Raw genomic sequence first — 21374 nt, forward strand, 5'->3', positions numbered from 1 at the left:
GTAAATTGTTATAATGAACTGAATTAGGTATGATTGTATGAAATGGTGTGACATTTACATCATACTTCATAAAAATCAAATAAATTTTGTTGTAAGATCCTTCCTATCGAACCACAAAAAAATTGAGAAAATTGAAAATCCAAAAATGAAAAATTCAACTTTATTGATTTGATTTTATATATAAATATAAACAGTCGACACAATTGATATTGGTTTGATAAAATAAAAATCTGAACCAATCCAACCTATATACACCCCTAGTTAGTCATTATAAAATTAAAACAAGAATGTGAATGGAGTATTTACAAAAAATAACTTCAACCCGTAGCCAATAAACCGCAAGCTCCGCGTCATGATTTACTCAAGTCAAACTCACAACATTATTATACAAAAATAATATTTCCAATAATGTTAAAAAATGTAAAAAAAAAAAAAAAAAATCTAATTTTCATGAGTTGCTTAGAATGGGTGTACATTCCTTGTTAATCCACCATTCACATTAGTGAAAAAACCGAAAGGGTCCGGTCGGTAAGATCGTCGACGTTCTTTATCTCTAGCTCTACTCTTCATATAAGCTTCATGTGCTAATACAGCTTCACTCTTCTTTATTTTCTTCTTATTTGTTTGTGTAATTACTTTCGTAGCTTGAACTTCAACTCCAGTACTAATTTTTCCTTTCTTCTCCAAAACCTTATCTTCTTTCTTGACAACGTTTGATGATGATGACGACGTTGTAGGGTTGTTCAAGAACACAAATGCATCTCTTCCATCACTGTTACTCCGATTAATGAAATCTCGGAATCTCCATAGCTTTGAAAAACCTGTTGAATTACTCTTTTTGTTTGTTGCCTTTTTTGACCATTCGCAATATGGTCCGGAGATTTCTTCTTCATTCGAAGTTGTAGGAGGATTATTATTGTTGTTATTATCTTCTGTTTCGACGAATACCTTGTCGTCAGGTGGCAACCGATTATTTTTCAAGTGTTGAAAATCAATATCAGACAGGAGGAGATCTCTATTGAACAGCGGGAAAAATGGCCTGATATGACCATTATCAAATGCTTCTTCTGCTGCTATTGGTGATGTAAGTACACCACTTACAAAAGAAAATTCTTCATCATTAGCATCAACAAGTTCAACCTCACAATCATCATCGTTGTCCTCTTCTTCTTGATCATCAACTTCGTGTTCACCTTCAGCTGATTCTTCTTCTTTTACTTTAAGCTTCGCGTCGTACTCTTCAATTAGTGAATGTGACATGTCGGGTTGTATTTTCACTTTGATTTTCTAGAGATACAAAGTGGTGGTAGAATCGTGGATTGAAGTTTTAGGTTATGAAAAATGTGTGGTGGGAGAGAAATGAAAAAGAGTATGAAAAACGAGTAGTGGAAGGATTTGAATTAAATGAGGGGTATATATTGAGTGGTTGAGAAGAGATGTGACAATATTGGTATTATTAAAAGAAAGAGAGAGAAAATAAATCTTTGAAAAGTGATTAGAAAAATAATGTTTGGGGAGGAAGGAAAGAAAGTGAGAGGAAAGTGGAGAATTTTTGGAGAAATGAAATACTATAATATTAGCGCGTTAGAGATGAGAAATTGTGTCCTTTTTGGCCCAACCATTTGGTATACGAAACAGATTTTTATTAAAATGTCACGATTCAAAATTATTACAGTAATGGCATTAAAAGCTTCAACTAGACAATAGACATTCACTTGACAATGTTCTTTTTTTTTTTTTACACACATCTGATTGTTGTTTCTTATTTCGTACTCTTTCGATTTTAAAATGTTTGTCTTACTTTTTTTTAATCCGTTTTAAAATGAATGTTTTTTTCCTTTTTTGATAACTTTTTAATTTCAATTTTTCGCATGATATGTTTAAGATCACAAGAACATTTTTGTACATTCTGCATAGCTTTAGTTTAAGACGACAAGATAAAAAATTTCTTTCCTTTCTTAAATTTCGTGTCAAGTCAAAACTAGACAAACAAATGTAACTTCGAGTATAATTAAAAGGCGAACTCAAACTCATTAATTGGCAAAGCAATCGGTTGCCAACAAAAACAACGTGTATAGCGTTTTCCTCGTGAAAATTGATATGTTTCGTTTTTTTTTTTAATAATCCATTTGTAATCGATACGCTTCCAGCATCCCATATTATAACTACCTAATTATTCCGTCTGTTTTGATTTATCTTCAGCTTCTTCTTTTTTTCAATTTGAGGGGGTCGTAAATATTTGTCCCAGTCCCCTAAAAATATTATTCCATGCAACTTTCATAATTTTAAATTCAAATTTATTTATCGATTTAAAATTTAAATTTTGATGTTACCTTTTTTTATTCTATCAAATTAGCTTCTCAACCAAAAATCTAATATGTCTTTCATTACAACTAGAAGAATAAACAAGTCAAATTACAACATTAAACTACGTGTCCATTCTAAACCTTCACATAAGTTAATGAAGTATTTGGTTTTCACTATTGTCTCCTCAAGATCAAAACATTTCGTGCGTAATCTCCTCAAGCTATGAGAAAGCACATACCAACTTTTTGTTCTCCAAATTCCCTTGACCTTTTCATAGAATGAAATAATTTACCAGGTGTACATCCAGAACATAAATAAAGCTAGTGAAAGAAATGAGACTTGATAATGGATATTAATTAGAATAATCAAAAGGAAAGGATAAGAAATAGGAGGTGAGGAGGAATAAACGTGTTAATCTACTTTTAACGGGTAAAATGCAAATACAAGCCACTTCCTTTTACCTGTTCTATTCTCTCAATCCTCCGATTTTCTAACCTCTTAATTAGCCAATTCAGGGTCGGCTCAACAAGATCGGGAGCCTAAAGCCTTGGACCAACTACTGATCATCGCCTTAGTAAGCTAAACTTCACAGAGAGACCCTATTTTATTTTATTTTTAAAGAAAGGAAAGATCATCATACATATTTTTATTTAAAGCCTACTTTCTAGCCTTTTAAGATGTGAAGTTATAAACTACTGTTTTATAATCTAGTTGTTCTAAAAAATCCTTTTTAATTAATAATATAGCTATCGAGGGCTCCTTTTTAGGATTTAATTAATTCTTCAAAAAAAAAAATCTCTTTTGGAATTAGAATATTAACCATAACATATCCAGTTTAATCTCACAAGTGGAGTTTGAGGAGGATAGCGTGTACATAGGCCTTACCCTTACCTTAGGAGGTAGAGAAATTGTTTGTCATAGACTCTCGGCGCAAGGAAAAGCATATTAAACGGTAGTAGAATATTTCACAATAAGAATAGTAAAAGCGGGAAATTAGAATATAATATATATATATATATATATGATTTTTTTTTTACAAAAAATGGAGCCCCAAGCCATTGCTTTACTGGCCTTATGGTCGAGCCGGCTTGAGCCAATCACGCTAATTGATAAAGAAATGGACTTTAAGCCTAAATCAATCTCAAAATTAGGTCGGTGAGGATTATTCAAGATCATATATAGAGACTAATTAACACACACCCTATCGATTTGGGACACAACACCCGCCCACTCCCTACACACCTAGGACTGAACATTCAGATTATAGACAATATAAGAAGATGGGGTCGAATAGTAAACAATGAATTGGAAAAGTCTATCTTTGATATTATAGTAAGAAAAGGACCTTGGATTTAACTCAACTACAAAAATCAGGTCAAGAGGGGAGAATTGCTCAAAATAATATAAAGAGACCAATTAACCCACACCCCACCGATGTGGGACTCAACATTAACGCTAGAGTTCAAATTTTGTGCACTAACACATTTGTTTATATTTTTATACTTTCAGTACTTGATGTATGTAACGAATAACTACTATACCAACATGATCTGGTAACCTCAAAGATAGAACAAATAATAGCCAGAATAGTTTAAACTACACGAATAATATAAGAAAGTTTTTGTAATTATGCCCCTTGTTTTATTGCATTTATATCCAATTAGTCAAATGGATCCTTCCATCAAGAAACTTTGCTTCAAGTTCTACACTTGCGTTGCACGACTCACTCAAACATATAGATATATTGATTAATTAACTTGTATAAAAGTCAACTGTGGATATCCTTTAATTTTACTCGGATTAAACTCTCAATTGCGGCACGAATGTTGATCCTTGGACCATAAGTTTGGTATTTTCTAAGCAACAAAGACATAAATATAATTGAGAAAACTAGAAGGTACTACTTAGGTTTTGAAAGTGATTTTAAACATATTGAGTCAAGATAAGGGGCCTCTAGCTTTGTTTGACATTGACTATTGACCAGTCAGAGATTGTGTTTGGACCACGTTTCAATTGAATTTGAATCCAACCCCCAGTTATAAGATCCACTAGAAAGGGAAAGCCCGTGCAGAGCACGGGCCCACTCACACTGTCTGAAATTAATATTTTCAGTTGCAGCATGTTTGATTTGGGTAAAGTACGTATATATACATATTAAGGAAAAATATTTACGAAACGTGAGGATAGTTTTCTATTTACAAAACATAATATTACAAACCCTATACAAAACATTTTTAAAAATTATTTTTTTAAAATTATTTGTTTTTTAAAAAATAAAAATCGCTAAAAAATTTGTATGAAAGTTGTATGAAATGTGTATAGATCAAGGCTTAAAAAGTTCGTTCAAAATTTAGTGTATGAAAAATGTATGAAATGTGTATATCTCGTTCAAGGCTTAAAAAATCCGCTCAAAATTGTGTGTATGAAAACGGTATGAAATTTGTATCTCGCTCAAGATTTAAAATTTCGCTCACATTTTGTGTATAAAGTTCATGTTAGATTTCTATAAAATCAATACAACTACAACAACATTGTATACAACTTTGATACAACATTCAAGACCTAAAATAATCGCTCAAATTTTTGTGTATGAAATATGTATATCTTGCTCAAGGCTTAAAAAGTTCGCTCAAATTTTGTGTATGAAAAACGTATGAAATGTGTATATCTCGATCAAGGTTTAAACATTACACTCAAAATTTTATGTATGAGAATGGTATGAAATGTGTATATCTCGCTCAAGACTTAGAATTTCATTCACATTTTTTGTATATAAAGTTCATATTAGGTTTTTGGAAAATTAATACAACTACAACAACATTGTAACAACTTTCATACAATATTCAAGGCTTAAAGTTTTCACTCACAATTTTGTGTATGAAAATTATATTAAAAATTTTGCTCACACATACACATTTCATACACAAAAAATTGAGGTAATTTTTTAAGCCTTTGAGCAAAAAAAAGTTTAAAATAATTTTTTTAAAAAAAATAATTTTAAAAAAAATATTTTCTGGAAAAAAAAAAACGAAAAATATATGAAAATCCGTCATGTTTCGTAAAATATCATTATGTTTTGTAAATAAGGAAAACTATCTATATATTTTGTAATAAAGAGTCTTAAGTAGGTACCGTATGTCATTTTCCCTTTATTAATACGGTGATGCTTTTTTTTTCTTATTTAATAACCATATTAATGGTCTAACATAAAAAATCATGTCATTTATGGCTAAAAAATTAAGAAATGATAATTAAACATAACACTTAGTTAATAACTAATAAAGTATGGTAGAGTTTTGAACAATAAACCAAAAGTTAAGAAGTTTAAATACTTGTTTTGTACTCAGTAATGTAATTATCGTTAATGTTAGTATTTGAAACAATGACGAAATATTGAAATAATTATTTAATCGACATTACATACTAAAGAAATAAGGCTACTACTCACAATTTTCAACCTTTCTTTTTCAAGTTAAAGTTCATGTCCAAACATAGTTATAATAACATCCATACACTCTTTTTTCAACTTCTACTTTAAATATTTTAAACCTCAACTAAATATTGTTTGAATTCTTTTATTTTAAAAAATACAAATAATTACGATACTATTTTTCTTATAATTGTATAAACGAATATGCACTATAAATAAAGAATTTTTTTAATTCACAACTCAAAATTCAATATATATAAATAAATAAGAAGATATATTCAAAATTCGAATATAGAAGACTAATTAACGTTGCTAATGAATGAAACTATGCACTTTTCACTTTTAAAATGACAAAATTTATCAATGATAAAATCAAATTTCCACATTACTCTGACAGGTAACATAAGCAACAAAAGAAATAATAATAATAATAATAATAATAATAATAATAATAATAATAATAATAATATAATAATAATAATAATAATAATAAGCAAACTAAAATCCAATTGCTTCCAAAGATATATCATTATTTCAGATATATAATATGTTGGTTGAGCAAAGTAAACCTTTTTAATAATATGGAGTAATTGCTGATTGAAAGTAGGAGAAAAAGAAGCGAAGAACAAAAAAGTTGAATACAAATCCATTTGGTCGTTTAGCACTTTTAGACCTAGTATTCCTAAAACACCCTTTCCGTGGTCTTATTTTAGTGTTTATAGCTTGCGGTAATGGTTGACTCGGTTATTTAATTGACGGGGAAACATTTGAATATTTATTTATTTATTTATTTATCATGTGTGAATAGTTTATTTATAGGAATATGTGTTTCACACATATAGGATATAAGTTGGTAAATAAGGTATTTAACGGAATGATTATATTTTATACATATGGTTAAGTGAATAAGTAAATTGTAAAAATTATTGAAATAAATTATGGGGCTTAACCCACTTTTTATGACCCATATATCTTACAAGCCTAGGGTTTAAAAATAATTCATTTACTTTGGGCAAAGAAAAAAAAAATAGAAAAGCTTTGGCACAATAGCGGAAGAAAACCACCACAAACTTCTTCGTGCACAGCAGTTAAGAGACACCAAGAGGCATCAGGTAGATAGCCTTTACAGTTTGTTCTTGATATTTCACTGTAATCATTACGTAATGATTAATGGGCAATGACTAAATAAGTTCCTGGCATGTGTAAGGGTTTAACTTTGCTTTTGAATAGGTTTATCCTAGTTTCGTTAGTCACTGGTTTAGAGGAAACCATAATGTGAATATTGAAAATTTACTTTTATCTCTTTAATGTTTGTTTCATCTCACATGTATTCATTATGTTATTGTTTTGTTTTTCGTGCCTGTGTGATTACACACTATTAATGAGAGTGTATAGGAGTATATACCAACTATTTGTGTTGTGGAAACAATTTTGATATCATGACTAACTTTAATTATACTACAAAATTATCTTCTTCAAAATTTTTGAGTCTGCAAAGTTCTTATTTATTATTTTGATTACTGTAGTATATTGGGTTTATGAAATTAAATACTAGATGTATTGAATTGTATGTACACCTTTAAATTCATGGTATTTGAGTTGTGAAAGTTAGATTTTAATCTGAAGTCAAGATTTTGGGATAATTAAAGGTTTTGAGTCCTAGTCCTAAGAATTGAGAATTTATGATTTGAGAGTTCATTATGGATGAAATTGGCTAATTTTCAGGATATATGACCCTTAAGTTATGAATGATATTATATTTTTAAAGAAAATTCCAATTTTACCCTTGTGGGTCTGTGGTCACTTTTCGGGGTGTATTTTTTTGGGTTTTTAATATAAGTATAGAAACATGGGTGTCCTTAGATTCGTATTCTGACGTAGATCGCATATTTGATAGATTTTGATCGTTCAGAGACTCTACGTAAAGGAAAGGCATTGGTTTGATTGTTCGTGCCACTCGCTCGGCGTTGAGGTAGGTTACGGCTTACCTTTTTGGTTATACTTCGATTAGCGAAACATATGTATAGTTAGATACTGTCGGAGAAAACATGTACGTTTTCGGGTACGAAGTTGGGATGGACTAGGTTGGTATTGTTGACTGATTTGTTGGCTTGTAGCCTTATATGGTTGTGTTGTGACTTGATTGGAAGTGATGATAAGGAAGAGAGTACATGAGGCCCGAGGTCCTTACCGGGATCGTGAGAGTGGTACATGGACTTCGCGAGTCTCCCATGGGTCATGACTGTTGGGCGATGATCTACACCGCCATAGCATGTGTGTACTGGCATTGCAGTGCATTATATTATATTGCCTTGCGTTGCGTATTCATTCTTCATATCATTCTTTTATGCCTTGGATTCTGTATATGTCTTTCTCTATTTAGACTGATATAGTGGATTGTGATTTCTACTTGTACTTGATTGCGAGCATGTCTATCTTTCAGTTTCTTCCTGTGTATATGTTAGCTACTTGTTGTCGGCCTATGATACCTACCAGTACTTTTGTTTGTACTGACCCTACCTTGCTGCATTCTTTTTGAGTGCACAGTATGAGATCAGTACCCTTTCTGCACCTCGACATTGATCCCGAGGCTATCTGCGGAGTTTGCTAGGGTGAGCTTATTGGACTAGTCCGCCACCCCTAGGACTCCTTCTTTACTACTTGTCTTAATTTGATCCTTAGACAATATTTCTAGTTTTGAGACTCATGTATTATTCAGACAAGTTGATCAGTGGCTCTTGTACTATTTCTGACCATTTTCCTTGGGTGGTATTTAGAATTGGGAATTACGCACTTGGTATTTATAATATATGTTAGACTCTTCATTAATTTCGCTTTATTTAGTAATTATTGTTGTATAACTGATTAAGGGAAGGGTTCTCCTACCGAGGTGGGATATGGTAGCGACATTTGGGTCATGACAAGTTGGTATTAGAGCCTAGGTTACCCGGTCTATAAGTACAAGAGCATGCCTAGTAGAGTCTTGTGGATGGGTACGATGAGCTCCGTACTTATCTGCGAGAGGCTATAAGGCATTTAGGAAACCTTAATTTTCTTGATTCTTTCGTGCTACTTTATTTTGATTGGTATCTGGAACACTTGAATTATCTGATTCCTCTCTATTCTCTCTCAGATAGTGATGAATACACGAGCTGGTCATGCGAGGGATGTTGAGCCCGAGCTCGTTATTGTGGCCGACACTCGAGGTAGAGGTCGTGGCCGTGCCAGAGGTCGCGGTGTTGCACCAGTCAGGGACAGGGCTCCTACAGCTGGACAGAGACGGGCGCCCTCGCTATCTCCTGAGCGTGAGCCCGAGGTTGAGGAGCAGGATGGGAGAGGTTTGGGGCCAGCCCAGACTCACCCCTAGTATATGTCATACCCAGCGGTTCAGAATACGTTGGCCCGTATTCTTCTTCATTTGGAGGGCCAGCGGACTACTGGGGGTGCTGCTACTAGAGGTTCTCACACTCAGGCCGGTCTGCACACTCCGGAGCAGGGACAGACTCTTGGGATGCAGCCTGCCGCTGTTATGGCCCCGCGTATGGATGGATTTTGTGCCCCCGAGGGCATTCCGAGGCCAATTGCCTTACAGACATTGACTTATCGTGATCAGGAGCTCATTTGGAGGAACCTGAAGATGGAGCCGCCTAGGTTTCACGGCTCCCGGGGTGAGGACGCATACGAGTTTATTGTAGATATGCATGAACATCTATACCAGATGGGTATTGTGGAGACCCATGGAGTTGACTACACTACTTTCCAGCTTCGCGATGATGCGAAGACTTGGTAGAGGTATTATGTGGAGAGTAGGCCAGTTGGTTCGCCTCCTCTCACTTGGGCTCAGTTCCATCAGGTTTTTCTTGACAAGTATGTACCTCGCCCATTGAGAGAGCAACGTAAGGAGGAGTTTACTCACTTTCAGCAAAGGGGGATGTCTGTAGCCGAGTATGAGGCTAGGTTTCTATTTTTGGTGAGGTATGCTACCCACATGATTCCGACAGATGAGGAGAGGGTCCGTAGATTTGTGAATGGACTCACTTTTGATATTCATGTTCACTGTCTTCAGCATATGACTCCCGAGGCTTCTTGGCAGAAGGTTGTTGATCATGCCATTAGTATTGAGGCTGCCCAGGTCCGAGCTCAGGGAGGATCGAGTGAGAAGAAGGCCCGTTATCAGGGTCAGTATAATGGCTCTTCTAGTTACCGTGGTGGGGGTCAGTCTTCGAGGTCCTATCATTCGGTCCCTAGTCGTCCGGTGCAGTCAGCTTTGCAGACTTCTTCTAGTGGTCATCCCAGGCAGGGTGGATACGGGGCTGGCCAGTCTCAGGGAGGTTCATTTTCTAGGTCAGCTGCCCGTGAAAGCCCTTTCGGATCTTCAGCCTCCATTCATCAGTCTTCCGAGCCTAGGGTTTACTGGGGTTGTGGCGATTCGGGGCATATTTCTAGATTTTTCCCTCGTGCTAGACAAAGTGGGGCTCAGCAGGGTTCTTGGTTTCAGGCTCCGAGGACTCCGGCATCTACTGGTACCCGGGGTGGTTCTTCAAGGAGGGACGACGCTCAGTCAGGTCACGGTGGTTTTCAGTCATCGAGAGGAGGACACCAGTCCGGGAGAGGTGGTACTCATGGCTCCAGAGGTGGGGCACAGTCTGTTCAGAGCGGTCGGGGTAGCGCGCAGTGTTATGCTTTTCCGGGTAAACCAGAAGCAGAGGCTTCAGATGTTGTGATCTCATGTACTATTTCTGTTCGTCTTCGGCCGACTTCGGTTTTGTTTGATCCAGGGTCTACTTATTCATATGTGTCTACTTATCACTCTGTGGGTTGGGATTTGACTTGTGACCATCTTGACCTGCCTATATATGTGTCTACTCCGGTTGGGGATTCTGTGTTGGTTGATAGAGTCTACCGAAATTTTCTAGTTACTTTCATGGGGTATGACACGTGGGTAGATTTGATGATCCTGGACATGTTAGACTTTGACATTATATTAGGCATGACTTGGTTATCTCCATATCACACCATCTTGGACTGTCATGCCAAGACTATTACGTTGGCCATGCCCGGTATTCCTAGATTAGAGTGGAGGGGTACTCCTAGCCCTGCCCCGAGAAAGATTATTTCCTACCTTCGTGCGAAGAAGCTGGTAGATAAGGGTTGCTTAGCTTACTTAGCGCATGTTCGTGATACTAGTGCAGATTCCTCGTCTCTTGAGTCTGTGCCAGTGGTTTGTGAGTTTGCGGAGGTGTTTCGTGCCGATTTGCCAGGTATGCCGCCCGATCGTGATATCGATTTTTGTATAGATTTGGAGCCTGTCACTCGTACTATCTTTGTTGCACCTTATAGGATGGCGCCAGGTGAGTGGAGAGAATTGAAGGAGCAACTTCACGATCTTCTGAACAAGGGATTCATTAGACCGAGTGTCTCCCCTTGGGGTGCTCCTGTGCTATTTGTGAAGAAGAAAGATGGTACCATGAGGATGTGTATTGACTACCGACAGCTGAACAAAGTGACCATTAGCAACAAGTACCTTATTCCTCGCATCAATGATCTATTTGACCAGCTTCAGGGTGCTTCTGTGTTTTCAAAGATTGACTTGAGATCGGGCTACCATCAGTTGAAGATTCGGGCCGAAGATATTCCTAAGACGGCCTTTAGGACTCGTTATGGTCACTACGAGTTCCTTGTGATGTCTTTCGGGCTTACGAATGCCCCAGCAGCTTTTATGACTTTGATGAATGCCATTTTTAAGCCATACTTAGACACCTTCGTTATTGTCTTCATTGATGACATTTTGGTGTAATCAAAGAGTCAGGAGGAGCATGAGCAACACTTGAGGATTGTCCTTGGTTTGTTGAAAGAGAAGGAGCTCTATGCAAAATTTTCTAAGTGTGAATTTTGGATGGAGTCGGTGGCATTCTTAGGCCATGCTGTGACGAAGGAGGGGATCATGGTTGATCCCAAAAAGATCGAGGCAGTTAGATATTGGCCGAGGCCCACGACCGTGATCGAGATTCGTAGCTTTGTGGGGTTCGCCAGTTATTATCGCCGGTTTGTGAAGGGGTTTGCTGTCACCTATGACAAGATTGACCCAGAAGGAGGTTCCCTTCCAGTGGTCTGATGGTTGCGAGGAGAGTTTTCAAAAGCTCAAGGCCTTGTTGACTGCAGCTCCGATTTTGGCACTGCCCGTAGAGGGCAAGGACTACTCTGTTTATTGTGATGCATCCCGTATTGGTTTGGGCGCTGTGTTGATGCAGGACGGTAAGGTCATCGTCTATGCCTCGTGACAGTTGAAGGTTCATGAGAGAAACTACCCTACGCATGATTTAGAGTTGTTGGCAGTGGTCTTTGCCTTGAAGATTTGGAGTCATTATTTATATGGGGTCCGTTGTGAGGTGTTCACTGATCATCGTAGTTTGCAGCATGTGTTTACGCAGAGAGATATAAATTCCAGGCAGCGTAGATGGATGGAGTTCCTGAAAGATTATGACATTACCATACTTTACCATCCGGGTAAGGCGAATGTGGTGGCAGATGCCTTGAGCCGCAAGGCGGTGAGTATGGGTAGCTTGGCGAGATTTGCGGTGTCTGAGCGTCCCTTAGCCATGGAGGTTCAGACTCTGGCTAACCGTCTTGTCCGATTGGATCTTTCACATTCGGGTCGGGTATTTGCTTGTCTTGAGGCGAGATCGTCTCTCTTGGAAGAGATTAGGACTAGACAGTTTGAGGATCCTCAGTTGTGTAAGATTCGTGACAAGGTATTGCGAGGCGAGGCCAAAGAGGCTGTGCTCGATGGTGAGGGGGTTCTAAGGATGAAGGGACGACTATGCGTTCCTTAGGTCAGTGATTTCATTCACGTGATACTGAAAGAGGCTCATAGCTCCCGCTATTCTATTCATCCAGGTGCTACCAAGATGTATCGTGATTTGAGGCAACACTATTGGTGGGGTCGAATGAAGCGTGATGTTGCAGACTTTGTGGTTCGATGTGGAAATTGTCAACAGGTTAAGTATGAGCACCAGAGACCCGGTGGCATGCTTCAGAGGATGTCCATTCCCGAGTGGAAGTGGGAGAGGATAGCCATGGACTTTGTTGTGGGTCTTCCGAAGACCTTAGGCAAGTTTGACTCCATATGGATCATTATGGATAGGTTGACCAAGTCAGCACATTTCATCCCGGTTCAGGTTACTTATAATGCGGAGAGATTGGCCAAGATCTACATTCGTGAGATAGTGCGGTTGCACGGGGTTCCTATTTCTATTATCTCCGATCGAGGCACTCAATTTACTTCCCATTTCTGGCAGACCTTGCAGGAAGAATTGGGTACTCAGTTGGATCTTAGTATTACATTTCATCCCCAGACTGACGGACATGTTGAGAGCTTGCGTTATCGATTTCGGTGGTCATTGGGACCAATTTTTGCCTTTGGCTGAGTTCGCGCACAACAATAGTTACCATTCCAATATCGACATGGCACCGTTTGAGGCCTTGTATGGGAGGAGGTGTCGTTCTCCTATCTGGTGGTTTGATGCTTTTGAGGTTCGACCATGGGGTACATATCTGTTGAGAGAATCATTGGATAAAGTGAAGCTTATTCAGGAAAAGCTTCGGGCAGCCCAAAGTAGACAAAAGATGTATGCGGATCGGAAGGTCCGAGATATGGCGTTAATGGTGGGGGAGTAAGTCTTGTTGAAGGTTTCACCCATGAAGGGTGTCATGAGATTTGGGAAGAGGGGTAAGTTGAGTCCCAGGTATATCGGCCCATTTGTGATCCTTCGTCGTATTGGCAAGGTTGCATATGAGTTGGCCTTGCCATCAGGACTGTCAGGTGTCCATCCATTTTTTCATGTTTCTATGTTGAAGAAGTACCATTCAGACGGGTCTTATGTCATTCACTGGGATTCGGTGTTGCTAGACGAGAATCTGTCATATGAGAAAGAGCCTATAGCAATATTAGATAGGCAGGTTAGAAAGTTGTGGACCAAAGAAATAGCCTCCGTGAAAGTTCAATGGAAGGATCGTCCGGTGGAGGAAGCTACTTGGGAGACCGAGGCAGATATGGGAGTAGATACCCTCAGTTATTTGGCGGTTCAGGTATTACCTCTCAGCAAGTTTCTTTTGTTCGCTCGAGGACGAGCGATTGCTTGATTGGTATCTGATGTAACGACCCATTTGGTCGTTTAGCACTTTTAGACCTAGTATTCCTAAAACACCCTTTCCGTGGTCTTATTTTAGTGTTTATAGCTTGCGGTAATGGGTGACTCGGTTATTTAATTGACGGGGAAACATTTGAATATTTATTTATTTATTTATCATGTGTGAATAGTTTATTTATAGGAATATGTGCTTCACACATATAGGATATAAGTTGGTAAATAAGGTATTTAACGGAATGATTATATTTTATACATATGGTTAAGTGAATAAGTAAATTGTAGAAATTATTGAAATAAATTATGGGGCTTAACCCACTTTTTATGACCCATATATCTTACAAGCCTAGGGTTTAAAAATAATTCATTTACTTTGGGCAAAGAAAAAAAAAATAGAAAAGCTTTGGCACAATAGCGGAAGAAAACCACCACAAACTTCTTCGTGCACAGCAGTTAAGAGACACCAAGAGGCATCAGGTAGATGGCCTTTACATTTTGTTCTTGATATTTCACTGTAATCATTACGTAATGATTAATGGGCAATGACTAAATAAGTTCCTGGCATGTGTAAAGGTTTAACTTTGCTTTTGAATAGGTTTATCCTAGTTTCGTTAGTCACTGGTTTAGAGGAAACCATAATGTGAATATTGAAAATTTACTTTTATCTCTTTAATGTTTGTTTCATCTCACATGTATTCATTATGTTATTGTTTTGTTTTTCGTGCCTGTGTGATTACACACTATTAATGAGAGTGTATAGGAGTATATACCAACTATCTGTGTTGTGGAAACAATTTTGATATCATGACTAATTTTTTTATTGTTTTTGGTAAATAGAGGAATTTTATTACCAAGGCAAAGGTTTACAATCAAATTTGAACCTATAAAGATTTCCTACGCTCTCCTAGTCTTCTAACCACGTCTCTCCTTCAGTTCCACTGCCTCTTTATACTAGAAATACCTCTTACATTTAAGGATAGTTATTAAGTCTAGCTAGTCCACTTTCTAACTTCTTGTATCTACTCCCTCGACAGTGAGCATCTTGAATGATTTGTCTGATTACTTGCTCTGTGTTTTGCTTGGAAGATCCTCTGATTTCTTTCTTGCCACACAAAGTACACAGTTCCAGCCAGCACTATTCTGAAAATCTGAGCTGCTATGGAGTTTCCTGATGCATTTGTTACAGCCCAATTAAGCTCATCACTCCATTGCATAGGTTGCCTGTTTATCCGTTGCCACTTTAATAACCTCCTCCATATAGCTTGTGAGAACCTGCAGCTAAAGAATAAATGGTCGATGGACTCCACCGCATTCTCACACAGGGGACATTCTGTGTCATTTGTTATTCCCCATTTTTCCAATCTATCTCTTGTGTGTATCCTTTCATTCGCAACTAGTGTCAATATGAAAATCCACTTGGGACATCCAAGGTTGTTGCACACCAATTTTCTCCAGGTAACCTTCTGAAATACCCCTCTGAGCTGCTGGTATATTTGTTTGATGGGGAAAGAATTCAAGTTCCATACATCATCTATTGTCATGCCAGCTTCTTCAAAATTTTTGAGTCTGCAAAGTTCTTATTTATTATTTTGATTACTGTAGCATATTGGGTTTATGAAATTAAATACTAGATGTATTGAATTGTATGTACACCTTTAAATTCATGGTATTTGAGTTGTGAAAGTTAGATTTTAATCCGAAGTCAAGATTTTGGGATAATTAAAGGTTTTGAGTCCTAGTCTTAAGAATTGAGAATTTATTATTTGAGAGTTCATTATGGATGAAATTGGCTAATTTTCAGGATATATGACCCTTAAGTTATGAATGATATTATATTTTTAAAGAAAATTCCAATTTTACCCTTGTGGGTCTGTGGTCACTTTTCGGGGTGTATTTTTTTGGGTTTTTAATATAAGTATAGAAACATGGGTGTCCTTAGATTCGTATTCTGACGTAGATCGCATATTTGATAGATTTTGATCGTTCAGAGACTCTACGTAAAGGAAAGGCATTGGTTTGATTGTTCGTGCCACTCGCTCGGCGTTGAGGTAGGTTACGGCTTACCTTTTTGGTTATACTTCGATTAGCGAAACATATGTATAGTTAGATACTGTCGGAGAAAACATGTACGCTTTCGGGTACGAAGTTGGGATGGACTAGGTTGGTATTGTTGACTGATTTGTTGGCTTGTAGCCTTATATGGTTGTGTTGTGACTTGATTGGAAGTGATGATAAGGAAGAGAGTACACGAGGCCCGAGGTCCTTACCGGGATCGTGAGAGTACATGAGGCCCGAGGTTCTTACCGGGATCGTGAGAGTAAACGAGGCTCGAGGTCCTTACCGGGATCGTGAGAGTGGTACATGGACTTCACGAGTCCCCCATGGGTCATGGCTGTTGGGTGACGATCTACACCGCCATAGCATGTGTGTACGGGCATTGCAGTGCATTTTATTATATTTCTTTGCGTTGCGTATTCATTCTTCATATCATTCTTTTATGCCTTGGATTCTATTTATGTCTTTCTATATTTAGACTGATATAGTGAATTGTGATTTCTACTTGTACTTGATTGCGAGCATGTCTATCTTGCAGTTTCTTCCTGTGTATATGTTAGCTAGTTGTTGTCGGCCTATGATACCTACCAGTACTTTTGTTTGTACTGACCCTACCTTGCTGCATTCTTTTTGAGTGCAGAGTACGAGATCGGTACCACTTCTGCACCTCGACATTGATCCCGAGGCTATCTGCGGAGTTTGCTAGGGTGAGCTTATTGGACGAGTCTGCCACCCCTGGGACTCCTTCTTTACTACTTGTCTTAATTTGATCCTTAGACAGTATTTCTAGTTTTGAGACTCATGTATTATTCAGACACGTTGATCAGTGGCTCTTGTACTATTTCTGACCATTTTCCTTGGGTGGTATTTAGAATTGGGAATTCCGCACTTGGTATTTATAATATATGTTAAACTCTTCATTAATTTCGCTTTATTTAGTAATTATTGTTGTATAACTGATTAAGGGAAGGGTTCTCCTACCGAGGTGAGATATGGCAGGTGCCCGCACGACTTAGCGGCATTATCAAAGAGGAAAAATCTAAAACAAATACTTAAAATGTAACTGCTGGAGAGAGAAAGCATAGAGCACAAAGAAGATATCCCGTAGCAGGAAAAGGCATTGTGGCTTGGATGATAAATGATGACACAAGCAAAAGGGCAAATTAGTCAAAGGCACTCTAAATTTCTATAGCAGCTACAATAGTTTTTGTTTTTGTTTTTTTTTTTAATTTTCAGCCAACCATATTGCTTAAATGTTACCGAAATGACCAAATTGCCCTCCAAAGTCTAAACAGGCATGTTGACCTGCTGCGTGCTTACTCCCTCTTATAAGATAGTATAGAATAGAATATATAATCCATACAATATGAGGTACAAATGCCAATCGAAATCTTGGAAAAACGTATATGCTCTTGAAAATTGTTTTAAGTTACATTTTACGTTGAATGGAATTATATAGCGTTATAAGCTTTGAATAAATAACTATTTGGGACTTACAAATCTACTGCAAATTTGTAATATTGACTTTTCTAAAATTGACACTTTCAATAAAAAAATAATACAATTCCAGCACGCAAGTGCTAATTGCTAAATGTGTTTCTCATCACTTTATATGTTCATCAAAAGGTAGCAAAAAAATTATAAACCATAAAAAAATGTGGTCGCTTTTAAAAAGGGAAATTTGACATAAATAGCGGCCCACTAAAATAATAACCAGCAAATGTATATGTTTGGCATATATATATATATATATATATATATATATATATATATATTATAAACATACAATATACATTTTTTAATACATAAGTGTATTGGGATAAATTCGTACAACTTAGTTGGACCAGTACCATTAAGCCATGTGGCTAAGTGGATAAGTCAAGAATGAGTCAGCACTTAGTGTCACTAGAAGTAATTTCATTGCACCGGAGGCGCCACTTGGTCCGAAAGGCTGTTGGAATAACTCCGGAGGAGAGCCCAGCGGCAGTTGTTACGGATCGGGTTGAACGTTATCTACTGGTATTATTAGGCTTAATGGTCCCCTTTATTGCTTATTATTATTATTACTCAATTAATGCTCATAATGGGCAGGGGCATAATACATGGAATGTGTGCCCCTAGCTCTTAGTATAAATAGGGATTGTCATTCCCATTGTAAGGAGATAAAATTGAAGAGAATACATAACTCCCATATTTAATTGCTCCATTTTAGAGCTCTTTTCTATTTTGCTAAGTTATCTGCCACAAGCTTGGCCAGAGGAACTAGTACTGGGTTCAACCGAGGCTCAGGCTATCCTTAACCTTGCTTTTCTTTATTTCATTTTAGTCTAATTTATTTGCATACTATACTAATTTACTGGGCATTTTGATCCACGTGTCCTTGACCACGAACACAAATTCAACTAAACCTTTTTCCGGGTAAACAGTTTGGCGCCCACAGTGGGGCCAGGACAGTTGTGGTTATCACTGTGACCATCATTTGTATTACTAATTTTGCTTGAGTTTCGTGTTTTCCTAAGTATCCATTTCAGGTATGACAGGAGCAAACGACAATACGAATACTGGAAACAATTCGGACAGCATTCCGCTAGGTCCGGACGGCGTGCCACTCCAAGTACCATTGGATGGTTTGCATCCTCAAGATCCAAATGAGGATGCAAAAGGAGGGGGTAAAGACCGTCGTACCACTGAAGACGACATTCCCACCGACGAGATTGGTGGTAAGGCAATGCAGATCCTAAGGGAACGATATTACTCAATAGGGAGGAGATGGATCAGATGAGATAAACCATCGCGTCCCTCGCGTCTGATACGCATGCCAGAGTCACGGTTCCCGGTGGAGTCCCCACAACTCCTACCGGTGAAAAGGCCGCCACCGTTGGTAGCGGACAAACCATAGGAAGGAACAGAGATGTTTTCAGCAGTGAATCCGCTCCAGACGATCCTTTCCAAACGAAGTCAAGCAGTTCATGAGAGAAATCACTGGGAAATAGATCAAACATCCAAGGGGGCCGAGAAGAATGCCAAGGAGTTCCAAAGGCGTTTGAGTCAAATTTTCGGGGTTCCCCTGGTCATAGAAGGCCCCGACGCAAGTAAGTATATTCAACGAGCGTACAAACCTGAAAACGCTCAGGAACTGATCCTAAAAAGGTTCAACATGCCCGACATTCCTAAGTATGACGGAATGACGAATCCACAGGAGCATATTATGGCTTACAGAATGGCGGTGAAAGGCAATGACTTGAAGGAGAAGGAGATCGAGTCAGTCTTAAGCAAGAAATTCGGCGAGACCCTCGCCCGGGGGGGCTATGACATGGTACTCCCAACTGCCGGAGCATTCAATTACTTCATTTGCCATGTTGGCCGATGCATTCATCAAAGCTCACTCCGGTGCCAGAAAGATGAAAACAAGGAAGGCGGACATCTTCCGCATCGCACAGGGAGAATCTGAGCACCTTCGAGACTTCGTTACACGGTTCTAGAAGGAACGTATGCTTTTGCTTGCTATACCGGACAACTGGGCAGCTGAAGCTTTCACCAAAGGATTAAACCCCTTAAGTTTGGATGCTTCCCAAAATCTCAAAGAGAACCTCCTGGAGTTCGAGGCTACTACTTGGGAGGACGTGCACAATAGATATGAGTCAAAGATTCGGGTCGAGGACGACCTACTGGGGGCTTCCTCGATAAATCCCCCTGCCAAGACGGACAAAGGCTTCAGGCCAGATCAAAATTCATCGAAGAATCGTTTCCAACCATACCTACCTCCGGAAATGACCAATGGCATGTCAGGCTACCAATCATTGGAAGCATCGAATGTAAACAAGAAGGAGAACCCCCGGAAGAACGGTCGCGGGTTGCAGCCCAAGAATAATCCATCCGAGATCGCTCCGAAGGGGACAGAGTATCCTAAGCTCGCAGATTACAACTTCACCATCAATGAAGCTCAACTGGAATCCATACTGAAGTACCATCCGGTATCACACCCTCCTAGACCCTTTGCGGTCGGATCCTAGTACTCGAGATCAGATGGTTTGGTGCGAGTTCCATGGGACCCCAGGGCATAAAACCACATATTGTAAACACCTCCAAGAGGAAGTGGCTAACATGCTTGTCAGGGGTCATCTTCGTGAGTATCTCAATGAAAGCGAGAAAAATAACTATGGTAGAGTCGGATCAGACGAAGAAAAAGGTGCACTCTGCGCTTCACCGCATGTAATAAACATGATTTTTGGCAGATCTATGATTGCTGGGACCAGCTTTCACGCTTCCAGAAAGATGAACATCTCGGTAACACGGGAGAAAAGAACTCTGGACTTCCCGGAGGAGGATTTGATTGCTTTCTCTGACGAGGATGCAACGGGCATTACTTTACCTCACAATGATGCCTTGGTTATCACTGTGTTTATTGGCTGCTGTCAGGTAAGGCGTGTGATGGTTGATCTGGGGAGCTCGGCTAGTATTCTCTGTTGCAAGTAGTAGAGGTGATGGGTCTACTGGAGAAAATCATACTAGCAGCAAGGACCCTTACTGGCTTCAATATGTCTAGTGAAGCTACCAAAGGCGAGATCGACTTACCTGTGGAAGCCGGAAGGGTTATCAAAGTAACAAAGTTCTATGTAATCGGCGGTGATATGCAATATAACGTAATCTTTTAGAGGCCTTGACTCTACGATATGAAGGCTGTCCCTTCAACATTACATTTGCTTCTCAAATTTCCTACTCCAGAGGGAATCATGCAGATCTGAGGGGAGCAGTTGACGTCGAGGGAGATGTTCGCGATCGAGGAACCCACAGCAGTTGAAAGTCTAGCCGTACCTGTTCAATAGCAATTACAAGATCCGAAACATACATTAGTTGCAGCTTAACAAATTCTATCGGATAACAAGAACGATGTGGGACCGAAAAAAGCTAAAGATAAGTACGGAGTCCCAAGATACTTTTAGCCTTCCGAGGAGCTCGAACAGATCTCCTTGCATCCGGATCAACCCGGACGAATGGTATACCTGGGCACGGGGCTGATCCCGGAGCTCAAGAAGGCAATACTTAATTATTTGAAAGATAAAAGTAACTGTTTTGCCTGGTCCCATAAGGATATGACAGGTATACCCTCGGACATGGAAACACACAAGCTCGGGCTAGATCCCAGAAGAAGGGACCCATTGCTGAAGTCCGAAACAGATTTTTCAAAGAAAGAGGTATCTCGTTTGTTAAACATAGGTTCTATCGGGAAGTAAAATATTTAGACTAGTTGGCAAACGTAGTCGTAGTACCAAGAAAGGGAAATAAATTCAGAATGTGCATAGATTTTAAAGACCTAAATAAAGCGTGTCCAAAGGATGCATTTTCTCTTTCGAGCATCGATCAAATGATCAATACCACGGCTGGTCATGAGGTAATGATTTTCGTCGATGCCTAATCCGGTTATAACCAAATAA

At 38.6% G+C, this 21374-nt stretch overlaps 3 protein-coding genes across 3 annotated transcripts; 1 reads left to right on the top strand and 2 right to left on the bottom strand.

Annotated features, from left to right (window-relative positions):
* Positions 1–332: 332 nt before the first annotated feature.
* On the bottom strand, positions 333–1524 carry LOC132615501 (uncharacterized). Its single transcript, XM_060330105.1, has one exon. It carries the CDS (start codon positions 1258–1260, stop codon positions 460–462), a length of 801 nt encoding a protein of 266 aa, XP_060186088.1. The 5' UTR covers positions 1261–1524; the 3' UTR covers positions 333–459.
* Positions 1525–14903: 13379 nt separating this feature from the next.
* LOC132613105 (uncharacterized) lies at positions 14904–15425 on the bottom strand. Its single transcript, XM_060327157.1, has one exon. It carries the CDS (start codon positions 15423–15425, stop codon positions 14904–14906), a length of 522 nt encoding a protein of 173 aa, XP_060183140.1.
* A 4540-nt stretch (positions 15426–19965) lies between these two features.
* Positions 19966–20415, top strand: LOC132613106 (uncharacterized). The gene has a single exon (XM_060327158.1). The coding sequence runs from the start codon at positions 19966–19968 to the stop codon at positions 20413–20415; it is 450 nt and encodes a 149-aa protein (XP_060183141.1).
* Positions 20416–21374: the final 959 nt, after the last annotated feature.

The sequence above is a fragment of the Lycium barbarum genome, chromosome 10 (genome assembly GCF_019175385.1).
Source record: "Lycium barbarum isolate Lr01 chromosome 10, ASM1917538v2, whole genome shotgun sequence".
Classification (NCBI taxonomy): domain Eukaryota; kingdom Viridiplantae; phylum Streptophyta; class Magnoliopsida; order Solanales; family Solanaceae; genus Lycium; species Lycium barbarum.